Raw genomic sequence first — 22,200 nt, forward strand, 5'->3', positions numbered from 1 at the left:
GAATATGTAGCAATATGTTAATAATCAAAAGGATTAAGAGAATTAAGAAAACGTCAAAGAATTCCAGCCAATTAAATAGTACTCTGAAAACCTCAAGGAGTCACATTTTAAGTACATTATTGAAAATTCTACCCACTGAGCATAACAAACATAACATTTAAAGGGATCTAAGTTGACTTTGAATGGATATGATAAGCTTATTTTACGATTTTCAATAAACTTGGTAGTGAGTGTGTTCTTTTTATATACCTTGAATACAGACTTCCTAACTACTTATGTGAACCTAGATAAGACGTCACACTAAATATTTAAAATGAAAAATGAGTGATGTTAAATAAAAAGTGTTTAAGATACAGTTTATAGTTTATTTATAAGAGGTATTCAGTCACACAAGTTCCAGCGTTGACCATGCAGTTTTAAACCATTTTTTGCACAAAAAGCTTGATTTTCACATACCCATTAAATTTTCCGATGAATTAGGAAGCCAGTCAGTCCACTATTTTTTTCTTTCAAGTCAGGGCACTGTATATACTTCGGTATCTCCAACACTGATATCTCGAATACCATGGATATGTCGAAGTGATTTGGAAGTCCCAACCACTTATTCTTTAAGTATTTTACCCTCGACATCTCGAATCCTCGGATATCTCGAAGTTTTTTCCTCGGTCTTATCGAGTTCGAGATAACGAGGTTAGACTATATATATATATATATATATATATATATATATATATATATATATATATATATATATATATATATATATATTAGGGATGGCAATCGAATACACAATTACCAATCGGTTAACCGCAAGACGTTCCGACCGATTAATCGGTTAATCGTATCAAAAATTCTCGACATATTTCTTCAATGTAAGCTCTATTCAAATAAGACAATAAAAATGTTACATATAGTAAATAAATATTACCGGTATGTTTATAATTTATAAGATATATACATTGTGAAAAAATTTCCAAGCGAAAAACAAAAAACAAAAAAAAACCCCTAAACTCCTTTCCCATACGTATTAATTAAACCCAGAAAATTTCTTGACAAGCAAAAAAACAAAACAAAAAAAAAAAAACAGAACAAACCCCCCCCCCCCCCATTTCTAAGGGTATCCAAAGTCATATTTTATTTGCTTCAGTATATACTTTTAATAACTCTGCAAATTCCAGGGGGAGGGGGGGGGGGGTGTCCGGACTCCCATCCCCCTCGAGATCCGCGCATTTCATGATAATCGTTTTCTGTCCCGATATATTTGTGGTTGTGTTAGGAGAGTATTATTCTTCGTTCGAATGATAATGCATTTTATCAATAATCGACGATTTTCCCTCACTGATCAATGGCCCTAAGTGCCGAATGCATCCCTCTACCGGCAAGTGGTGGCGTCTCCGTATGAGTGAAAAATTCTCGAGAGGGAAGTTAAGGGGATGAAGGACACATGGTCACATGACTCTGTTTAACTACGTCATAGTCTCCGTGCAAAACGTGTAAAGCATCAGTTCTTGTATAAGTTTTTGAAATTTTTTTTAACTTTAATTACCATCTTATATAAAAATAATAAAAAAGTTTTAACATTCTTGTAAACATTAACAAATTATGAAAAAGTTTGATCCACTCCTCTGTTTCCCTAAACTGCGCGTCCAACAAGTCGGTGACGTCATACACGATCTGTTAGTACAGCAAGATCATACTCGGTGAACAGAGGGGCGGTATTATTATGTAAAAACAGGTCATAATCAGTATGTGATGAAATATTTTGAGAAACGGGGAACACAAAAATTATTTTTGCATGGCTGATGAGGGAAATCTTATGTAGGTATATCTAGCTTACGTGTGACGTCATAGTTGGTTTTTCCCGTACTCGAGAAATGTAACGTTTTTGTCATGCTTATGTCCTCTTTAACGATGTCCTGTGAAATAATGAGGTCAGCTTCATCATTCGAAACTTTTACAGTTAATCAATAATTTGAAGGATTTGCATTTCAACGTAAATTAAAAAATATTGAATGATAGAATTTTTTGTAAATTACGTTTTTTATTGTTTAAGTTGTCTTAAAAAGTGCGTTATTTTCCCTACCCAGATGCAGTGTGATAGACAAAACTTGCTTTTTCGAATTTTAAATCCTAGTTATGCTCTGAAATATTTTAAAAGATACATGTCCACTTTGATATTTTTTATGTATGCTTAAAAAATCCCATTATGGACAGAGTAATGCGCCCGGAAACATGGAGAATTAAAACTCCACTTAGATACTGTAGGGCATAGTATTTGTCAATCAATATCTCCAAAATAAGGTAAGAAACCTAATGATTTAACTGTTTTAAGATATGTAAGATATGTGGGACATACTTAATTAGAAATATACAAAATATGAAAAAAAAAAATGAATGACAAGTATTTTTTTAGCTCAAGGTCCTTCTCCTCCTTAAACAACAAACAAACATATCGATAGATAAATAAATTTTGATCATAAACAATTGCTCAAGAAAATTAAAGTTGTACGAGTCATTTCTGTTTATGTTGTAATTTCTGAAATATTTTTAGCACCGTATACACTTTTGAAATATTTACACTTTTTTTCTACTTTGATATATATATATATTTTGTACTTTTTCGTGAAAAAAAAAGCTCAATTTTTTGCGACCAAATTGATGCTTTGCATCCATCTTAACTTTTTGCGTCTTGTGCTTCTGTTAGTTGTATATACATTGTAAATTCACGGTTGCGTACGTGGACATCAAAAAAAGTATCTTTGTTCTTTCAGTGATTCTAACCCCGAGTTCTGAATGGAACGCTAGCTATAACTCAAACGGTTTCTTTTAATCTGATCACATTTTCTTTGTTGCACATGCCTAGAATGGAGTACAGGTATTTCAGTACTTACCATATTTTGATGTTTTACTGTTTCATGTACACACTCAGGAATAAATTAAACGTCTTTTTTCTTGATTTAATTCCAAGTTTGTGAAGTCAACAATAGTCTTTATTTTTTATGTCCACATATCAAACTTGTCAAAGGCAGATCCAGGATTCTTGAAGGGGGGGGGGGGGCTAGTTGGGGGTCGAGGAAACACGTGTGACGGATATGATACAAAGAGATATACCAGACTAATTACAATAAACATTCTTGGTGTATTTACCTATAAATTGTTCCTCACAAATTTCGTCCGGAAGATGAAGCGTCCGGATTTTTGGCGTCCAGATTATCAAGACGCCACTGTATATTCTTCTCAGTAAGTTTAATCAAATTCACCAATATTTGTTCCGGGTATGGAGGTACGTAATACTCTTTCTCTTTTCATTTCATTTCCGTTTCTCTCATACCAAAAATGTATGCATTAATGAGTAAAATACAACAATCTTTTTTCAGCTTAAACACAATTTGGCATCAGCAAATTTTATTAAAAAAATTGCATTTTAAATAAGAATTTGGGTAATTGTTAAAAAAATGCGTTTTTGTGATTTTGTGAGAAAACAAGTACAACAAGCATCTTGATTTGAACTCTTATCTACCCAATTTCTGTGTCCAAAGAATGGATGTTGACAAATTTTGTATGGAATTATTGACAGTTTTTGTAAATGTTTGAAAAGTTTAACAATTCTATTTTATTTATTATTTTTTGTGGCTCCACTCTCCCCAATGGTGTAATAATTTGAAAAAAAAAAATAAATCTACATTACATACGGATGCTTCCATAGAAATATGAATAAAAATCATTGCTTTGCTGTTCTGCAGCAGATTTTTCCAATACTTCCCCATGTAAAACTTTTATTGCATATATAACTGTAGCCCCAACCTACCTTAGGGGGTCATGATTTGAACAAATTTGAATCTATACATGCAATGAAGCTTTCAAATAAGTTTTTCTTTTCTGGCCCATTGGTTCTTGAGAAGAATTTTGATGATGTCATTAAATTTTCACTTATTTCTAATTATCCCCCTTGACAGAGGGCTTCACTCTTCATATCCCTTTCACCCAAGGATTCTTTGTGGCAAGTTTGGTTGAAATTAACCCAGTATAGTTCTTAGGTAAAAATGGGAAAAGTTTACAGAAGACAGACAGATATTGGGCACCCTTTGGTCAGAAAAGCTCACTTGAGCCTTCAGCTCAGGTGAGCTAAAAATTCATTTCACATGGAGCCAGAATTCTAGGTGGGGCTAAGATGACCAGATGTTGATAAATTCGTGCTACTCAGTGGCTACAAAGGCCTATGGGCCTCTTTTTTCATCAAGTTTAAGCTTCATCCATCTGCAGAATTTAACTTCATAAAATGATAAACTCATTGGAAAATATTTTGTTTATTTCATGAATTGTACAATAACGAAACATATCTTTTTAAGCATTGTTTATGATTCAAGTGACAGGTTTCCGTGAACTGAAAACTTTTATGCCATTTAACATGGAAGCTCTTGCATATTTTGTAAGTAGTCCACCAACATCAACTTTAATTGTAGTTAAGTCCCTGAAAATTCAAAAAAAGAAGAAGTGAAAACTCAAACTCCAACACTGGACTGACCAAGTAAAACTAAAGTATTTTGATTTGGGATGGATATATTACTTTACTTCCATTACTGGACTTACCACTTCCTCTCAGTTTATACCTGATATAAGGTGTGATCTCCGATAAGATCCACTTCTCTCGTGTTTTGAACAACATGTTGAACCTCTCTCCAATATCCTCTGGTAGATCATCCACTGGGAAATACCAAATAACCTCTGGCATACAGTCCCTGTCTATGAGGGCCCTTCCCTACAACACAGCATATACACAGGCCAATCAATTACCATACTTGCACAAGTAATGAAAAGCAAAGGTACCTGGTATCTGTTTGGGTTTTGAATCTTCCATAAAAGTTCTTCAAACAGGAATTCAAACTATACCTCTTATTTTAAAAGATGGAAATATATTGTAACAAGTCGAGCGGACCCTTGTCACAAAATAAAAACTCCTTTGTTCAGGCATAACAAGTTTTTATTTAGGATGGCAACAATCAAGAACAATAACAACGAATGAGATGCTGACCATTCAGACAATAGATGACCCGAAATAAAAAAGGGGGGGGGGGTGTGAACTTGTCTTGCGACTATATTACACAGTTAATTTATTGTAGTAACTAGTATCTGCAAACAACTCCTTGTTCTCGAACTCAAAGTAGAACAACTTTGCGTAATTAATTGCGTAAAATTAATTGTAAATTTAATAATTCAACAAGCGACGATCCGGACAGTCCCTAACTATTTGGGAAATCCAAATAAACTATCTCTGTACTAAACTATTAGACATGCCTAATATTAAACTCTAATGCCACTTAACTTATGAAGAAAATATGCGTAAACTATTCAGAATATGTGTATACCCTCAAAATGAATTTATTTTCAGCTCAAGCTAATCCGAACAAATACTACCAAATCCGGACAAGCCATTCCGGACAAGAATAACCTAAGTGAACTTAACTGTGAGAACTACTCTGGATATCCGAACAAACAATCCGGACAACTATTAAAATGTATAAACGTGACATAAACTATCAAATAAACTTCTGAACTTGGAAACGACTGACTCATAGAAATGTTCCGGTCATAAGTCCTAATTAATAACTCGAACTGTAAACAATAAACTACTGGTCTACATGACTGGAATAATCTCTATACTCTTAAAACTGTCCTGTCCGGACGCGCAAGTCCTTATAAAAATTAGCATCATCCACTACAAGATTAATCATCTTGAATACCTTGGACTTTCTCTAGTTCTAACCAAACAACCCGAAGGGATGAAGAGTCAAGAGTGAGTGTGTCGAGATGCTGAAGCTGGGTCCTATATATAACCTTCTATGACCAATCAGCGTTTGTCCTTTTTGTCCGGAAAATTTATAACCAATCCAAACGCTGTACGGATCTATGGAAATTCCGAACAATTCCCGATATCCGGACAAGCTAAATTACAACCCTTAATAATCATTTAATGAACAATACAAGACCTTGTCCGGATTACTTTAATTATATGGACACTAAATAATGTAATTAGTTTAATAAATAAAAATATCCAGGACTACATAGTTTTACTGTAAAAATCAAGATTCGAATCTAGGCGCCTTCTAAAGTAGTGCGCGCAGCGATATATGTAAATACGGAAGTATGACTTCACAATATAGTGCGCCGATGAGATCGATAAAATAAGACAATAGTTCACCATCATAAGGTAAAAAATAGACAAAAATAGTGGTCAGCATCATATTACAATAATTCAAGATAAAAATAATGTACAACATGGTTGAATAATGAAAAATCAGGCAGCAGAATCACAAGTGACAAGATAAGTTGTGAAACGGTCAGTCAGACAAGAGAAACGCATGGTAAAGTACACAAGAAGTTCGCAAGTGGTAAAATGACGATTTCACATAGATGAAGGTAAAGGAATACGCTGGTACTGAACATACATCAACAACTGGTAATTATAAACAGGTTCAGTTTAATTAAAACGATTGTTTTACCGTATTTACGAAGAAATTTAGAGATTAAAATTTGTAAACAAATGATCGAGAATGGGGGAAGTTGTCAAAACACGAACGGTAATACTGCAGGTATTGTAAAACAAAACCGAGTTAAAATAAGACATAATAAATGCTGTTTAAGCTTAATAAATCACTTTAGAATCATGTACTATGATTATAGTAAATTCCCATCCAGAATAAATTAATTGTAAACAATATAAAGAGTTAGCATATGTATAAAGAGTTAGCATATGAAGGTCTCACATATTACACCATGTACATTACATAGTTATGTTGGCATTTTGTGAATGAAAGACTGTAAAAAAAATTAAATGTTGTTTTATAGAGGGCAGTTTTGTTTCTCACCTCCAGCTGAGATAAACTTGTCTTCATGCCTTGTGGAACAGTCTGTTCCCATACTCTCAGAAACTCTTTTAAATTGAACTACAAACAAAATATCCTTTAAAATAAATGCCAATGCAACATCATTGGGTTTTTTAACGTTAATTTTTTTACTCATACATGTAGCTTTAACAAACAATTAATTCATTTCAACTGCAGTATTTGCATACAAGAAATCATATCCATATTTCAGCTGTAAAAACACTTGCCTTTCCTGAATTTCTTAAAATAAGTTCTGCAAAGAATTGACAGATTTTGTCTTCATTTAAAGCGTAAAACTTGGCATCTGAAAAAGTAAGAAAAAAATTGCTTATAAAAAAATATTTTTTTTAAAATTCTTATTGAATCAAATCAATATTTAGAATGGGCAACTGAAACAGCTTTTACAAACTAGCTTCAGCTCTACCTATTGTGAAAAATAATGCTGACCTATTTCCATTGGCTGGTCCTCTGGATCCTGGTCCCCTTGCCCTGATTTCATTTCATCAGCATAACACTCTATAACATGAGTAATCACTTCCCTATCAAAAATAAATTAAAGCTTTGTTTTTCAAATCCAATATAAATCACAGCTTATTTGTCATCATATTTCAAATTTTGTGCAAATTTTTCAGGTACAATTGACTTTGTCTTTGAGGGATATAACTTTGTGTCTACCTTGGGAAGAGTTCTTGCAGAGTTTCACAGCACTCATCCAGTGGTATCCCTGTGGATAACCAGTCATTTTCCTCACACAGCTGTATGATGTGGTTTAATACTTGTGTCAAAAAATCAAAATCTAACACCCTCCACATACCTGTTATAAAAAATGTAATGTTATATACAATAACTAAAAGAACTATATGTAACATTTTGAGGTCAAGTTTAAGACTATTATGATCATGCCTTCCTTAATGTAAATATTTAGGGACCTTCTATTTGACAAGCCTGAAGTTTCTTCAAAGATTCTTTAATTTCTGTTTCACTTCCTTGAACAATGTTCAGCAAATCCTCAAATGAATACTGCAATAAACATATCAAAGTACCGGTAAACAAACAAATACAGGTACATGTGTAATTTAAAAGTTCTTTTTTTTATAATAAGAAAAAATACCCTTCCATTTGATTCTTTTGGTTTTTATTACAAGATCTCAAGGCACCTCATAAATGAACTTAAGAATCTACAATCAATTTGTTTGTAAAACTTCCACATGTACATTGAATATCTTCCTAATTGGAGCTTATGAGTTCACTGACCTTATGACCCTGATGTTCCTCATCTTGTTCACACTCTCTACCACTATACATGTTCTCCTCCAGTAGTTTCTTTAGTTTTGATACCTTTGGCTTGCATGGTCTTAGCTCATAGTAGTTATTCATCACAGATGTCACCTGGGTGAAAAAAGCATTTATATTACTTCTTGTCTAATTAAAAGTTGAAGATAATGATAATACATCAAAGATGTAGAAGTTAATTTAGTTATACAGTTGAACTTCAGCATCTCAAACACCAATATCTTGAATACCATGGATATGTCGAAGTGATTTGGAAGTCCCAACCACACATTCCTTTAGTATTTAACCCTTGATACATGTATCTCGAATCCTTGGATATCTCGTAGTTTTTTCTCAGTCCCATGGAGTTCAAGATAATGAGGTTTGACTTGTATGTACCTTTGAAACCTTGATGATCTGGGGACCTGAATCATCCAAATCCTGACCAATATCTAGTTGTGGAACAATCAACATAGAATTTGAAATCTCTGCCTCCTTCATTTCAAAAGTGGCAGTTTTAGTGCAAAGCACTGCCATGTCCTCTGAGTTCCCTCGAATTACTACCCTGGTATTAAAAGAAGAAGCATAAAGTGTTGAAAGAACTATATATATGCTTTGATCACAAAAAATAATTTGTACATGTATGGAGACTAATGAATTGCAGTTTATAATCAATATAATGTAATGTTGCAGGCTAAGAAACTCCCCAGTTACTACTAGAAGTATACCTATCTCCATTTGTTAAGGTTTCCAGCACTGTATCATTCACCTCCAAAAGCTTGAACGACTGATTGTCAAGGTGTTCAGAAAAATAAATACACTGTACTGTTGGCTTAACATCACAAGATTCTAATTTTGCATATTCCAAAACGGTGTTAATATCTTCTAGGGTCCTGTGAAATCCAAAATTCTATTTATTTCAAATGTAAGTTAAAACTAACACGTATATTACTATATATACCAGATGCTTTCAATGAATCTGCTTTAAACAATTTAGAACCGTTTAAAAATAACGTATTTGTAATCATAAATCATATTTTTTTTCTTAGTAGAAAGAATGTTAAAAAATTGCATTTACTGGATAAAATGACTAAATACAAACCTGTCATCGTGATCGCTATCCATTCTATCTAGAGCTCGATAATTTTTTTTTCCGCCAAACAAATTCGATAATTTTTTTTTCCGCCAAACAAATTGAAAGTGCATGTAAAGCTGTTTCAAAAGCAGTTTCGTATCTTATTAATTAAACCGTTCCATAAAAATTCGTTTCAACACCCCATATCCAGTTTAAGTTTGTACCGGTACACTAGTTGTTTTTTTTTAACAAGGGTAGCACCATTGAAAAAAAAAGTGAGAAAGGGCAAAATGAAATATGTATTATCTACAATTTAATTATTTTCATTATCCCCATAGGCACTCCCCAAAATATATACCTACTAATATATTTTTTTAAACAATTAAGATGGGAAGTGCCTATGATTATCCCATCCTTCTGTGCACTGTGCTTTAGCCTAGTTTAGGGTAACAATAAGTGTGTCAATCAGGCAACAGAAACATATTTTTCTTCAGGTCACATAAGGCAAATCATTATTATATTTTTGTTATTGGAATATGACTTATCCAACAATGCCCCCCCCCCCCAAAAAAAAAATCAGGTAGAAATTTAAATTTTTAATTTCCCTTTCCATGACAGCTTTATTAACAAAATGTATGTATATAAATAGATGTGTTCAACCAATTTACATTTTTAAAAAAAGACTTCTACATGTAATTATTGCACTTTCTTTATTTCATTCTTTTTTGATTGAAATTGAAATTGTAGACAATGAAATACAATTAAAAACAGCACAAAATGAGCACAGGAATATATAGAAACCAGGACTGGAAAAAGATCAGGGTATCTAGGGGGAGGAGTCAGACACAGGTTAGCAACTGTCAGGCACAGGGCTCCAACCATGGACAACTTCATCTAGATTTAAAAGAGATGCACAATTTTAATATTAAATATACATATTAAAATAAAAAAAACATGCACAATCATGGATGGAAAATATCAAAGTGAAGCATATAATTTTTCAGCTGTATCAATGTATAAATAAGACTATTTCATTATAATTATTTGAAATAAATTATCTATGATTAAATATAATTTGAAAATAAGTTTCTCTCCAAAAGTAAAGTTTATATGTGCCTTACTTATCACATACATACTGAATACAGTTAAAGTTGTTTAGTACATGTACAAACACAGATATTGCTGAACAAATATAGATCCCGGCAGATTTCTTAACAATTGCTTATAAACAATATAGGAGTTGGCATACCTATCAATTTTATCGAAACTCTCAATAACTAAAACAAAAATATGTAATACCCAGTACTTTAATAATAACATCTTGTGTTATTATTATAGTATTACATATTTTTTTTTATTTATTAAAATTTTTGTAAAATTGAAAGCTAATTAAGCCAACTCCTGTGCTTATAAACGGTTATAACAAACACTGATATAATGATTTTATGGATGAAGCAAACTGATTTTGTTTCCCAGAGGTTAACAATTACAAAATTTACTCCTATTATAAAGAATTTATAAAGATCTCAAATTTTAAAATATTGAACTTACAATAATTTTTCATAAGTATTTATATTTAAAACTTAATTCATCAGAAAACTTAAGTACTTGTAGGTATTTAATATTTCGCTGAACATTTTCGGTAGTCATACATGTACTTGTGTATTGCAAATTTGCTACATACACTTTAACAATTTTGATTTATGGATATGACAAATTATGGATAAAGAGAAGTAATTTCACAGGTTCCCATGAATTTACTGTATCCAAGTTTTACTGTATACCGTATACAGGGAAAAAAAAGACTGTCATCAAGGATCATGATTTTGACAATGAACTTGGACTGAATCATCCTAAAAACATAATGATTAGACCATTTCCATATAAAAAATAAATTATTTTAAAGGTTGCAAGGTACAAGCATTTTTGCACATGAATGCTGAGAATAAACACAAACTTTTGATTAAGTGTTTGTAGACTCTAAAGCTGTTTTCTTCAACATTATAAAAAAAAAATTATTTACACATAAAATGTTGACAGAAAGACAGAGAAGTGCACATATGGAAGGATGATTACAGTGTGGTATCTTATCTTTAATGGAAGCTCTAAACACTACTGAATTTTTTCTTTTTTTGGATTTTGAGAAAGTTGTACATGTATCACATAAAGACGTACATACTAACTTTATCTAGTTCTTTTCAACATAGGGTACCTGCCATATTTCTCAAAGAAAAATGTTCAAAGATAATGAAGTACTACTGAAGAGAAATCACTATTGTTTACTTACATTGGAAAAATACAATCAAATAATGTTTTCAATTACTTTATCTTGGTCTAAGATAAAGTTAAGATTACTTTATTCAAAATGTCATTTACTGTAGATTTCCATTTATTCCATTTTACAATGAACATCAAAGGGCAGATCACTCTAACTGCATGAAACTACCATGAAATTTGAACTCTTCAGTGAGCAGTGCTTAGAGCTTCCTTAAGCTGGGCCCTAATTAAACTTACCATCACAGTCTTAATTCTCTCCCAGGGTTGATCACTATTTCCAAAACTTAAGCTGAGGCATGTTCCACAGACCAGAGCGTGTACAGCTGTGGTAGCAAAAGCTGCCACAATGAGGTCATCCTTTATAAACAGTGGAAGCATGCTACAACAAAAATCATATACATTTTACAATGTACTGTATACAGTACATGGAGATGCAATTGAACTTCAGTACATGTATCTCGAACACTGATATCTCAAATACCATGGATATGTCAAAGTGATTTGGAAGCCCCAACCCCTTTTTCCCTGGATATCTTGAATCCTCAAAGTTTTTTCTTGGTTCCATTGAGTTTGAGATAACAAGGTTTGACTGTATTTTAGGAATCAGAGAAAATATGCCATTGCAGAAAATTTAAAAAAAAAATAATTAAAAAAAAAAATCAAACAAAACCAAGGACTTCCATGTAAAATTTAAAACCATATTAACATATATGTACTACATATATACAGTATATGTTTATATTTATGTCTTTGTTTCCACAAAATAGCTTCTAATTCAAATGGTCTGGTAATTAGAAATCACAAAAAATCACCACAAAAAAAGGCCTTTGTTTACCGTATATTGAATAATTAATCAACAAAGATGCTCAATTACAATATTTGAACTTAGGACTACAAAATTTATTAGTTTTTTCTTACCTGAATGTTGAAATGAAGTAAAACCATACACACCAAAATGGATTTTCATGAACGAGTAGGGATATTGCTCTACAAGTTATTCAACAACTAAATTATTTTCTGAATTTTTTTTAAAGACAACAGTAAATAACTTTAATTTAAGCAGATTCATTTTTTTAAATTATGGAATACATGTACTGCATATATTAATCTGAGATTCCTCTAACCCCTGCTTTTATTTTGTGACATGTGCAGGGTAGATCTCCCCGCTTATGTCACAACATAAAAGCGGGGGTTAAAGTCAGAGGAATCTCAGATAATGCATATACCAGAAAACCTTGTAAAATAAATCCTTTCTGTATTTGTTTTATTTTATAATTACAACAATGAAGCAAAAAAAAAGTACTAGTTCATAAAAAAAAACGATTATAAAGTTTCCTAAAACTGGATATTGAAGTAATTATGTGATTGATAGTGAAATATAACTTACAGAGCTGGGAGAAGAATGGATTTCTCATGGACATGAAATGAAAATAAAAAGAACACCAGAGAAGAATTGACCTGCAAATAAAAATACACAGAACACATATATTAATCAAGGTATCTCACTACATGAATATATACAAAACTTATATAAAATGTAAGAAATACTGTATACAGGGAAATTTTTTCCCCCATTTTATTTTCGCCCCTTTCACCCTACTCACAGTTGGGCGAATTTAAAATGGGGTGAATTCAAGAAAAGCTGTATAATTTCTTGAACAGAATTGTGATTGGACAAATTTAAAATGGGGCAAAATTGTTTGCAAGTATGAAAGGGCGAAAATAACACAAGGCAAAAATAACCCTGTATACAGTTTACTCACCAGAGCTATTCTGAAGTTCCTGTCATTGGGAACACACAGTAGATGTAGTGATGATGGCAACAAGAACAGTACTGTTGTCAAAAGACTAAAAAGGAAAATATCAAGTTGAGAAACAACTCTGGCAAATATGTAATACCACAGCTAACTTATGTAACATAATTACGAGTAGTTATTAAATCAGATGTTGTGGTTCTATCATCGTATTCTATTGGTTTTTTACTCACCTGAGCTAAGAGCTCAGATGACCTTTTCTGATCATCTTTTGTCTGTTTTCATCTGCTCTAGCTCTGTCAACTTTTTCACATTTTTGACTACTTTTCAAAAACTATTGGGTCATTCACACAACATTTGTTGGTCAGAGAGAAAATGCAGATGAAGGGCTATGACCCTTCCAAAGGGAGATAATAAATAATAATAATAAAAAAAAAATGTTTATTTATGTATGCAAATAACATAAATTGATTCATACATTTCCAGTTTTAATATGATTTACATGACAAATGAGGATAAAAGACTATCATTTACATAATTTTACATCCATTAGAACCACATACATTTGACTTACCATATTAGAACCAGCTGATCCACAGTAAACATCTGTTTAAGTTTGATAAGGACTGCTAAACTGCACCAAACATTGGCAACTTTATCCTAAACAGAATGAACAATTTCATATACATGTACTTAAAAATTCCTGTAATTTAATTCTTGCATCAATTTGCATGTGTATATAAAACAAGAGGCTCCCCAGGAGTCAGACTATCTCATCTGGCTGTAGCCAATTAAAAAATCTAATACTTGTCTGTACTAAGAACCAAAATTCACCTAACCTTGAAAGTTCAGGGGTAAGGATTCGAAAAATGGATGATCAGACAGCTATAGAAATTGCTAAATACTTTGTACATAGATTTTGTCTCTTTAACCATTTTTGTTTTTACAATTTTCATCTATTGGATTATCAGATAGCTATAGAAATTGTTAAATACATATATTTTGTCTTATCCAACATTTGTTTTTACAATTTCAATCTATTGTATGATTTAGTATAACAATGTAGCCAAAAACTACACAATAACAGATTTATATTTCAGGGGCTATAACTCCAAAATTTGAGATCAAATATTAATGAAATTTCGTAAGACAAACAGACCTTATTACACCATCTGATTTTGTCATTATAGTTATACATGCATAACTCCAATAATTTTCAAGAAATCCTATTTCTGACTAGATATGTGAAATCATGTCTCTTACGTATTCTAATGCAGTAATCCCATGTCAGCTGTTGTTAAGATCGTGTTTCAGTACTCTTATGACAAGGTGTAAAAACAGCTAAAAGTGCAATTTAACAGTTTTATAACAAAAACAGCACTGTATTCTTGCATGATTTTTTCTCTCTGTATTTTGTTTTGTAATACATTTATGTAACATAATGCTTGAATTGATTGAATTTGCTGAGCATAGCTTAGTGGGTTTCAAAAAAGTTCCAGATTTAAAAAGATTAACATACATGTACCTGTTATTATGAAGATTTTGTGGATTATGTAATATATGCAGTTTTTCTAAATATTTGCAAAATAACAATTATACAATTTTTAATTTATTCTTTAAAGAAAATTAAATCATGTGTATGTAATATGCACTAATTAGTTTTTCTAATAAGCTTGACTTCCATCAGGGACCTATATACTATAAGGACCTATACAGTGTATAAGTCCCTGCTTTTATGTAAATTTGCAAGAAATATGGTTTCTTAAATTCAGAAGACATTACTGAATATTTAGATTTTGTGCAAAATCTCCCGCTGTTCTATGATAAAACAGCCTCCACTGTGTGAACCTGGAATTTTATATCCATTTTATTTTGCCGAGACTGTCCTCCAAAATCATCTACATGAACCTGGTATTTTTATATCTGGTTACTGCCATCGAAAGAATATATAATTCTAATGACCTCATACAATCCTCTTGCCAAAGGAAAAACTCTGTGAAGAACCTGGAAAAGATTTTCTTTAGATCCTAGAAAGGGCAACCAGCATGCTGTAAAAGTTGTCAACACAACAGTAGCTATCTTAAAAAGATGTGGTATTCTGCAAAGGAAAGAAAATAGACTACAAGAGTGTAAATACTCTAAAATTACATTTGATTTTTATGAAATTATCAATAACAATATACCTTGTCCATTTCTGAAGGCACCATCCAAGCAGATAGCAAAAGAAGGGTAGTGCATGATAAAGCTCCATTTGTTTGTAGTTCAGAGCAAGACAAAAACATACCGAGCCCCAGAGGTGGAAACCATGGGAAATCCAAACTACTCCAAATAAGGCTAATCCCAAACTTACACAGTTGTATCTTTATGCAGGTCAAGGATAGTAGAAAACTTTGATAATTCAAAAGAAGTACTCTATAGGGATGCGCGATTTTATCGGTATACCGGTATATCATGATTTTTTATTGCGTGATACGTATCGTGATACGAAGACTAAAATACCGGTATTTGGTACATAACTAAAAATATTCATTTGTTTGTTCAATCTATTGAATGACAATAACAGGAGGTGTTAAAATGTTGAAAACAGTTAAACAACTGCATCCAATCATTCTTTATATTAAATAAATAAATATTTAAACAGTAAAGTTATGCTTTTATAGCATATTTTTAGGAAAAATTATGGAAATTCATATGAAACTGTAGTACAAATTGTATGTAAAAATATCACGATTTATCGTGATATTTTTGGGAAAAAATCGTGATATATCACGATACGAAATTTCTGCCGATACCCATCCCTAGTACTCTAACTTTGATGCACAACAATGCACCTAATTTCATGACTGAGAAAGAGAGAGAATGAAAGAGAGAATAATTATAACTTCTTTGAAAGGATACTGAAAATGGCCATGGTCAATGAGCAAGAAACCAGGATACAACAGAACAACCAGTGATAATTTGATCTGTGAATACACAAGGTTTAAAAAGGAAGGTAATTTTTATACAATTTTCAAAAAATATAACCTTACCGAGAAAAATGATGTTTTCAATCTCCAGTGTTATAAAACTTAATTCTACAAACCCTTTCCTGTATATGAAGTTTCTGCTGAACAAAGAACAAAATAACAGCAGGAAAAAATATGGCAACATCAGCAACCAGCACTGAAAATGGTAGAAAAAATGTTAAAAGTGACAACATCTGAAAATCACTGAAGAGTTTTTACATGTACAATACATGTACATCATACTATTATTTCTAAGTATTTTTTTATTTCTTCGTACATCATAAATCTGATACATGTAACATTGCTCTTAAATATTAGCATGAAATTTCATTTATTTAATTTAAAACAGAAGTTATACCAGTGTATCTCATGAACAGTTTGTGGGCATAGCTTTCGTGTCCATGGGATTCCTTTAAAGCCACCCAGGATGGATTTATTTTGTGGGCACTGGAATTAATGTAAACTGAACATGAATAGTCAACAACTTCAGTTGTACAGCATTGAAAAATCTTGATCAGAAGCTAAGTATCAGAATATAAATTAGCTAAACTTATGTCTTATGGTACTTACATTGCACCACAAAGCCAGCTATGATAGGCAGTCAAAGGGGGATAATCCAATCCCCAGTACGATAAATTGTTGTTAATGCCATTGAAATACCTAAAAAAATTTAAAAGAAATTACTTATGATATTTAATTACTTTTTAAATTACTTATATTTCCTTTCTGATAGAACACAAATACATGTACTACATATATTCATAGAAATGCAATGAAATCAGAAAAGAAGAGAGAGACAAAATTTACCGATTTGTACTGTGGACCAACTTTTATACATGTGTGATAAATATTTGGATATTTATGGTTGTGACACAGTGAAAGACTTTAAAATTTTGAAACAGAAATCTTTATAGAAAACATGAGTTGTGTTGCAGACCAGTGAATAAAAAATGTCCCATACAGTAGTTCGTTCACAGTAATGGGCCTCTTTTATGGGTTTGCATTCTATTTTACATGTATTATAAATTAAGTTCATTTAAAAGCAGTTGAATTGCTAGTTGACAAAGAAGCATTTGTAAACTACTGAACATCAAAATTAACAATTAAGAAGTTTTATTACTAATACTCTCATTAATGTCATATCAAAGGATGCCTAAACATGAATTATCTACATTATAGCAACAAAAGGTATATGGGTGAATTAAAAAAAAATGACCACCAAACTGAATTTTTTGGGCAAAATTCAACTACTTATAACATATTTTTCACTTATATCATCATATTGCAAATGCATTCTAGAACAGAATAGAATAGACAATTGGATTAAAAAGTTTCAGAATTTTTATTAGTAAAATTTCTTTTGAAAAAAGAAAATATCATTACACCTTAAAAGACTTTCTAAAATACATAATCACAAGAAATTATAGTTTTTTATGCTTCAAAATGGTAAAAGGGGTATAAATGATTAAATCTAGACCTTGAATGAGTATCTTCCCTTGTACATGTGACAAAAAATTGGCTTTCTGATTGTTATTTTACATTATTTTTTCAATTCTGGTTTGAAAAGTTTTAATATGAAAAAAAATATGAAGCAATAAAATTCCCCAAAATTCACTTTTTTGTTCGTTCAAGTCAGTTCTTTAAATCTAAGCCAAAATGAATTGTTATATACGAGTTCTCTTACAAAAAATACTAGATTTTGAAGTGACCCTAAGTTACATTATTGTGTTGCACTCCTGACATCTGATATGTATTTTATTTAACATTGTTTTAAAAATTATAACACACAATAACCCATTCTTACTTTGTAAATCAATTTGTCGTGTCGATATTTTTCATCGTTTACAGCAGGTTTTTCATATTTTGAAGACCTTAAAACATGATTATTTGCAAAGTGTAATATATATAAATTGTATTTAAAATATATGTGAAATGATGAAAACTATTCTCCGAATTGACTGTAAAATTTCTGTAATTTGTTGATAGACATAGTGTTTTGAACATCAAATAGTATCAAGCATTTTTTTTCAACTTATGTTTTAGTAAAGATAGTTAAAAAGCATTGGTAATTATGAAGCAGTTTTGTTGCACTCCTGACTGCAGTAAAGTTTAAAATTAAAACCAGAGAACACAAAAATTCATAAAGTGTTAGAAACATCAAGTGGTAGTGAAATTGTGCAATACTTATAGTCCAATACTTCATAATTAAAACAGATGAAAATATTTAAAATTAGCATTTTATCTGTAATTATACCCTATTTTATGCCAAAAAACTAGCTTAAATGTACAGTGTATATTTAGAAGATAAAATATATTTTAAAGCATATTTTCCCTTAGAAGACAAACACAGTAACCCACCAGAAAAATTCTACTCATCATTTTTTTCTTTATTTTCATTCTTATTGGATGATTTATAATTCTAACATATTTGTTGCACTCCTGACCAAAAGCATTGGGGCCTTTAAAGTAGAGTTGTGAAGTGAAAATTACATAAGAACTTGTTCTGTTGTTTCAGTGAAGTTGAGGAGGAATTACTTGAATTTTATGACAATGTTTTAGTGTGTTTATTTTTAACATTCATTTAAAAAATCACAAAAAAGATAAAAGTTCACATCTGAATTGATAAAATTGAAAAAGGAAGGATTTTAATAATAAAACTGTCAATAATATAGCATTAAATTATACAAAAAGATCATTATTAATTAATGAATACTTCTAAGCATGAATAGAAGTCTTTTCGTCACACAACCTGAATCTTTAAAAAAATGTGTTGCACTCCTGACCATAGAAATATGGATCTGAAGCACAGACAGATCCTGTAATTGATAATTTATTTGGTAAAAATGTTCTTTGTGTCTTTATTTTCCAAAATAAAAATCAGAAAATCATATAATGATAATAGTTTTTTCATGCTTGGGAGCAAAACATCAAATGTTGCACTCCTGACATTTTTGGGTATGCACATATACTTGACTCTCATTAATGCTGCTTGTGATTTATATAACATTTTTAAGTTTTAAAATGTATATCAGTTACTATTTTACACTTCCAAAATTCTTTTTTGTCTTAATTTTCTATCAGAATTTTACAATTGATGTTTTTTGGCAACACTACATTTTTTCTGTTGCACTCCTGACATGGTATTACATTTTTTAAAACATCAGCCATGACCACAACTTGATTAAACAAAAGTTATGACAGTCCACATTTAAAGCTCAATACTCTGAATATTATCAGGAAAGTCTTTATTTTCAACATGAAGCATTATTTTTTATTGCACAGATCTCCAGAAAATATTGAAATTTCAAAATGTCACAAAAAGGTGTTGCACTCCTGACAATTTTAGCATCATTTTTGGGCATAACTTTTTTGTTAATTGAGATATCAACGAGATATTTGGCAGGTATTTAGACACCATCTAAAGACATATGCTGAGACATAGAAATCTATTTTCATTGCCTGTATTTTTAGTGTGGGTTGATAAATATGCATTTGGTCATTTTTTTTAATTCACCCATAAACAAAAGTCTAAGAATATCAGATTAATAGTCTACCACTGTTGAGGGGGCAAGTGATAAGTGATTTCCATCCAGTGCCTCTGAGCTTCATAATCACCAAACATAGGTGGTCTTCCAGCCCCTTAAAAAAGATCCAGACCATGATATGCTGTTTGCAAATAGCCACTTTGGAATAAGCACAAGTTTATTATTGATCATTGTAGGTTCTTTAAGAAAACAAACAAACAAAACAAAAAAACAAAACAAAAAACTACAAAAAAACAACACACACACACAAAACAAAAAATAACAACAAATAAAAACAAACAAGAAAACAAACAAAAATGATTATTTCTTGGGAAATTTGTGATTGAGAATAATCAGGAAAATTAAACTCATTTTTTAGCAGTTGTGTATTGCCGTTAGGGGTAAACCACTATAATCATTTAACCGTTCCATCAGACATCATCCAAAAAATTGTAAAGCAAGAAAATTATTTCTTCTGTCTTAAAACTTTCCTTATAACTAGGAAATAAAACAATCATGTAAGTTTATATACAATCTATTTATAGAGCAAGGTGCCAGTAAAACACATCACAAATTAACAATACAATGTAATTCACAATCTCAATTTTCTGAAAATTCAGTCACATTATAACTACATAGGTAGAAATAGTCTTTGGACTGGACCTCATGGAAATGCAACTTACATACAACGTCATCTGATGTCACAGTCTAGACTGTGTCTCATGCGGTTCGAATTTTGAAGAGGTGGTTCAAAGTTACAAGTGTAAGCTGTGTAAATGTTTTTTTATGGTAAAACTGCTATCGCCCTAACAGTCACACTGTAAAAAATATTACAGTATAAACAACAGGGGTTGAAATATACGGTAGCCCGACTCCCGGGGCTTGTCATTTTTAGACTCAGGCTACCTTATTCAAATGTAACGATAGTCAGTCGGACTAGCTGAATGGGAAAAAAAATCTCGTCAGTTTACTTTCTTCTTTTATGTAGACTGGTTCCTTTTGACTGAGAACTAGCTGAATTTGTTTCAGTCACCAAAGAGACTGAAACTTCAACTTGTTACGTTTTCATTTTGCATAAAAAAAAATTATTGGGTAGTTAGTTTGAGGTTTGGGCTAGTAACTTTTCACTGATGATAGTAGCCCCTGGCTAGTGGGATTTCCAGGAAAATTTCAACCCCTGAACAATCATTGACCATTAACATGATTAAATAAACAATTTTTTAAACAGTAAAACTAGATCACTACAGTAGCTAACGTACTGAGGATAAGCATTGTCATCAAATGTAATATGTTGACGGGACGAACGTATGGGTGAACACAGATACCTATTCACCTATTTAATTTATATCCACCTCATAGTCTTCAAACCACGAGACATTTTGAATGTCTAGACTGACATCACATGAAGTTGTATGAGGGGATTTGAAATGTTCTGAGAACTGTTTGATAAAATATTAACCGTATACATGTATCAGAAATTACCGAGTTTGATATAAATGGACAAATCACAAAAATATACACATAATGTGATGTCACTTTGTAATTTTTATTATGTTATAACTCCAAAAAGGATGTAAGAATCTTGTGTGTTTAGCATACTGACCATAAAAATGACGAAACAAGAGACACAATTTCAGTAAAGTAAAATTTTAAAGTCAACGTTTGTTCATTACTTGGATGAATACTAACGGACACAACTGCCAGTTGGGAAAATGTTTAAGACTACCAGTCTATCATATGGAGTTATATTCAGGAGCTCGTATACTATAGGCTATAGTTCTGAGGTGGTTTAAGAGTGTGTCAAACATAGCATGTTATTATCAACTCTCGTGCAAAACCTTGGGTAAAAAAGACGCCGCTTTGAGAAAATCACAAAGTTGACAATCACGAACAATCCTAGTTTATATCAAGCTGTAACCGTGCTTTACTTTGTCTATAAGATTTAGTTATAATTTCGAATTTCCTCTGTCAAATTAAAAAATAAAAGTTTCCAGAAGATTAACTGAATGTTTGAATCCATCTCATTAATCATAAACAATATTAAATAAATAGAACCTGAATATTTGTGAAGGGAAACCAGCCATCGCACCAAAACAGCAACGAGCAGAGCAACAACGTACGCTGACTTGTGCATAGTCAATGTCAATAATTACTTGCATCTTCCAGCCAAAATTAACTTTTTTAAAACGTAATTCTGACCATAAATCATTAAGCGATACAAAGTTCCATTCGTGGAGGTCTGTCTATGTTTTGGTAGAAAACCTTTCTAAGATTGGGGAAAAAAGACTATCTCATACAAATGACTTTTTTTTTACAAAAAGAGAAATCAAAAACCGAAATAGATTTAAAATGTCTCTTTGCATGTATAATTCCGAATAAAACAGGTACAACTGGATGAATGAAGCCTTC

The 22,200-nt window shown here is 31.5% G+C and overlaps 2 protein-coding genes across 2 annotated transcripts; both read right to left on the reverse strand.

Annotated features, from left to right (window-relative positions):
• Positions 1-4,291: 4,291 nt before the first annotated feature.
• LOC133184727 (sister chromatid cohesion protein DCC1-like) lies at positions 4,292-9,340 on the reverse strand. Its single transcript, XM_061319800.1, has 11 exons — positions 9,259-9,340; positions 8,885-9,049; positions 8,556-8,721; positions 8,139-8,273; positions 7,814-7,904; positions 7,560-7,698; positions 7,332-7,423; positions 7,112-7,188; positions 6,867-6,944; positions 4,611-4,759; positions 4,292-4,471 (listed from the first exon to the last, which is right to left on the reverse strand). The coding sequence occupies exons 1-11, from the start codon at positions 9,279-9,281 to the stop codon at positions 4,363-4,365; spliced, it is 1,224 nt and encodes a 407-aa protein (XP_061175784.1). The 5' UTR covers positions 9,282-9,340; the 3' UTR covers positions 4,292-4,362.
• A 582-nt stretch (positions 9,341-9,922) lies between these two features.
• Positions 9,923-21,936, reverse strand: LOC133184378 (dolichyl pyrophosphate Man9GlcNAc2 alpha-1,3-glucosyltransferase-like). Its single transcript, XM_061319430.1, has 14 exons — positions 21,847-21,936; positions 19,822-19,906; positions 16,838-16,927; positions 16,626-16,714; positions 16,345-16,424; positions 16,161-16,225; positions 15,446-15,622; positions 15,225-15,360; positions 13,837-13,922; positions 13,272-13,356; positions 12,896-12,966; positions 12,427-12,495; positions 11,746-11,887; positions 9,923-10,125 (listed from the first exon to the last, which is right to left on the reverse strand). Exons 1-14 carry the CDS (start codon positions 21,923-21,925, stop codon positions 9,928-9,930), a joined length of 1,452 nt encoding a protein of 483 aa, XP_061175414.1. The 5' UTR covers positions 21,926-21,936; the 3' UTR covers positions 9,923-9,927.
• Positions 21,937-22,200: the final 264 nt, after the last annotated feature.

This window comes from Saccostrea echinata, unplaced genomic scaffold (genome assembly GCF_033153115.1).
Source record: "Saccostrea echinata isolate AGI-Se365-2 ecotype Australia unplaced genomic scaffold, CSIRO_AGI_Sech_v1 ptg000010l, whole genome shotgun sequence".
In the NCBI taxonomy this organism is placed as follows: domain Eukaryota; kingdom Metazoa; phylum Mollusca; class Bivalvia; order Ostreida; family Ostreidae; genus Saccostrea; species Saccostrea echinata.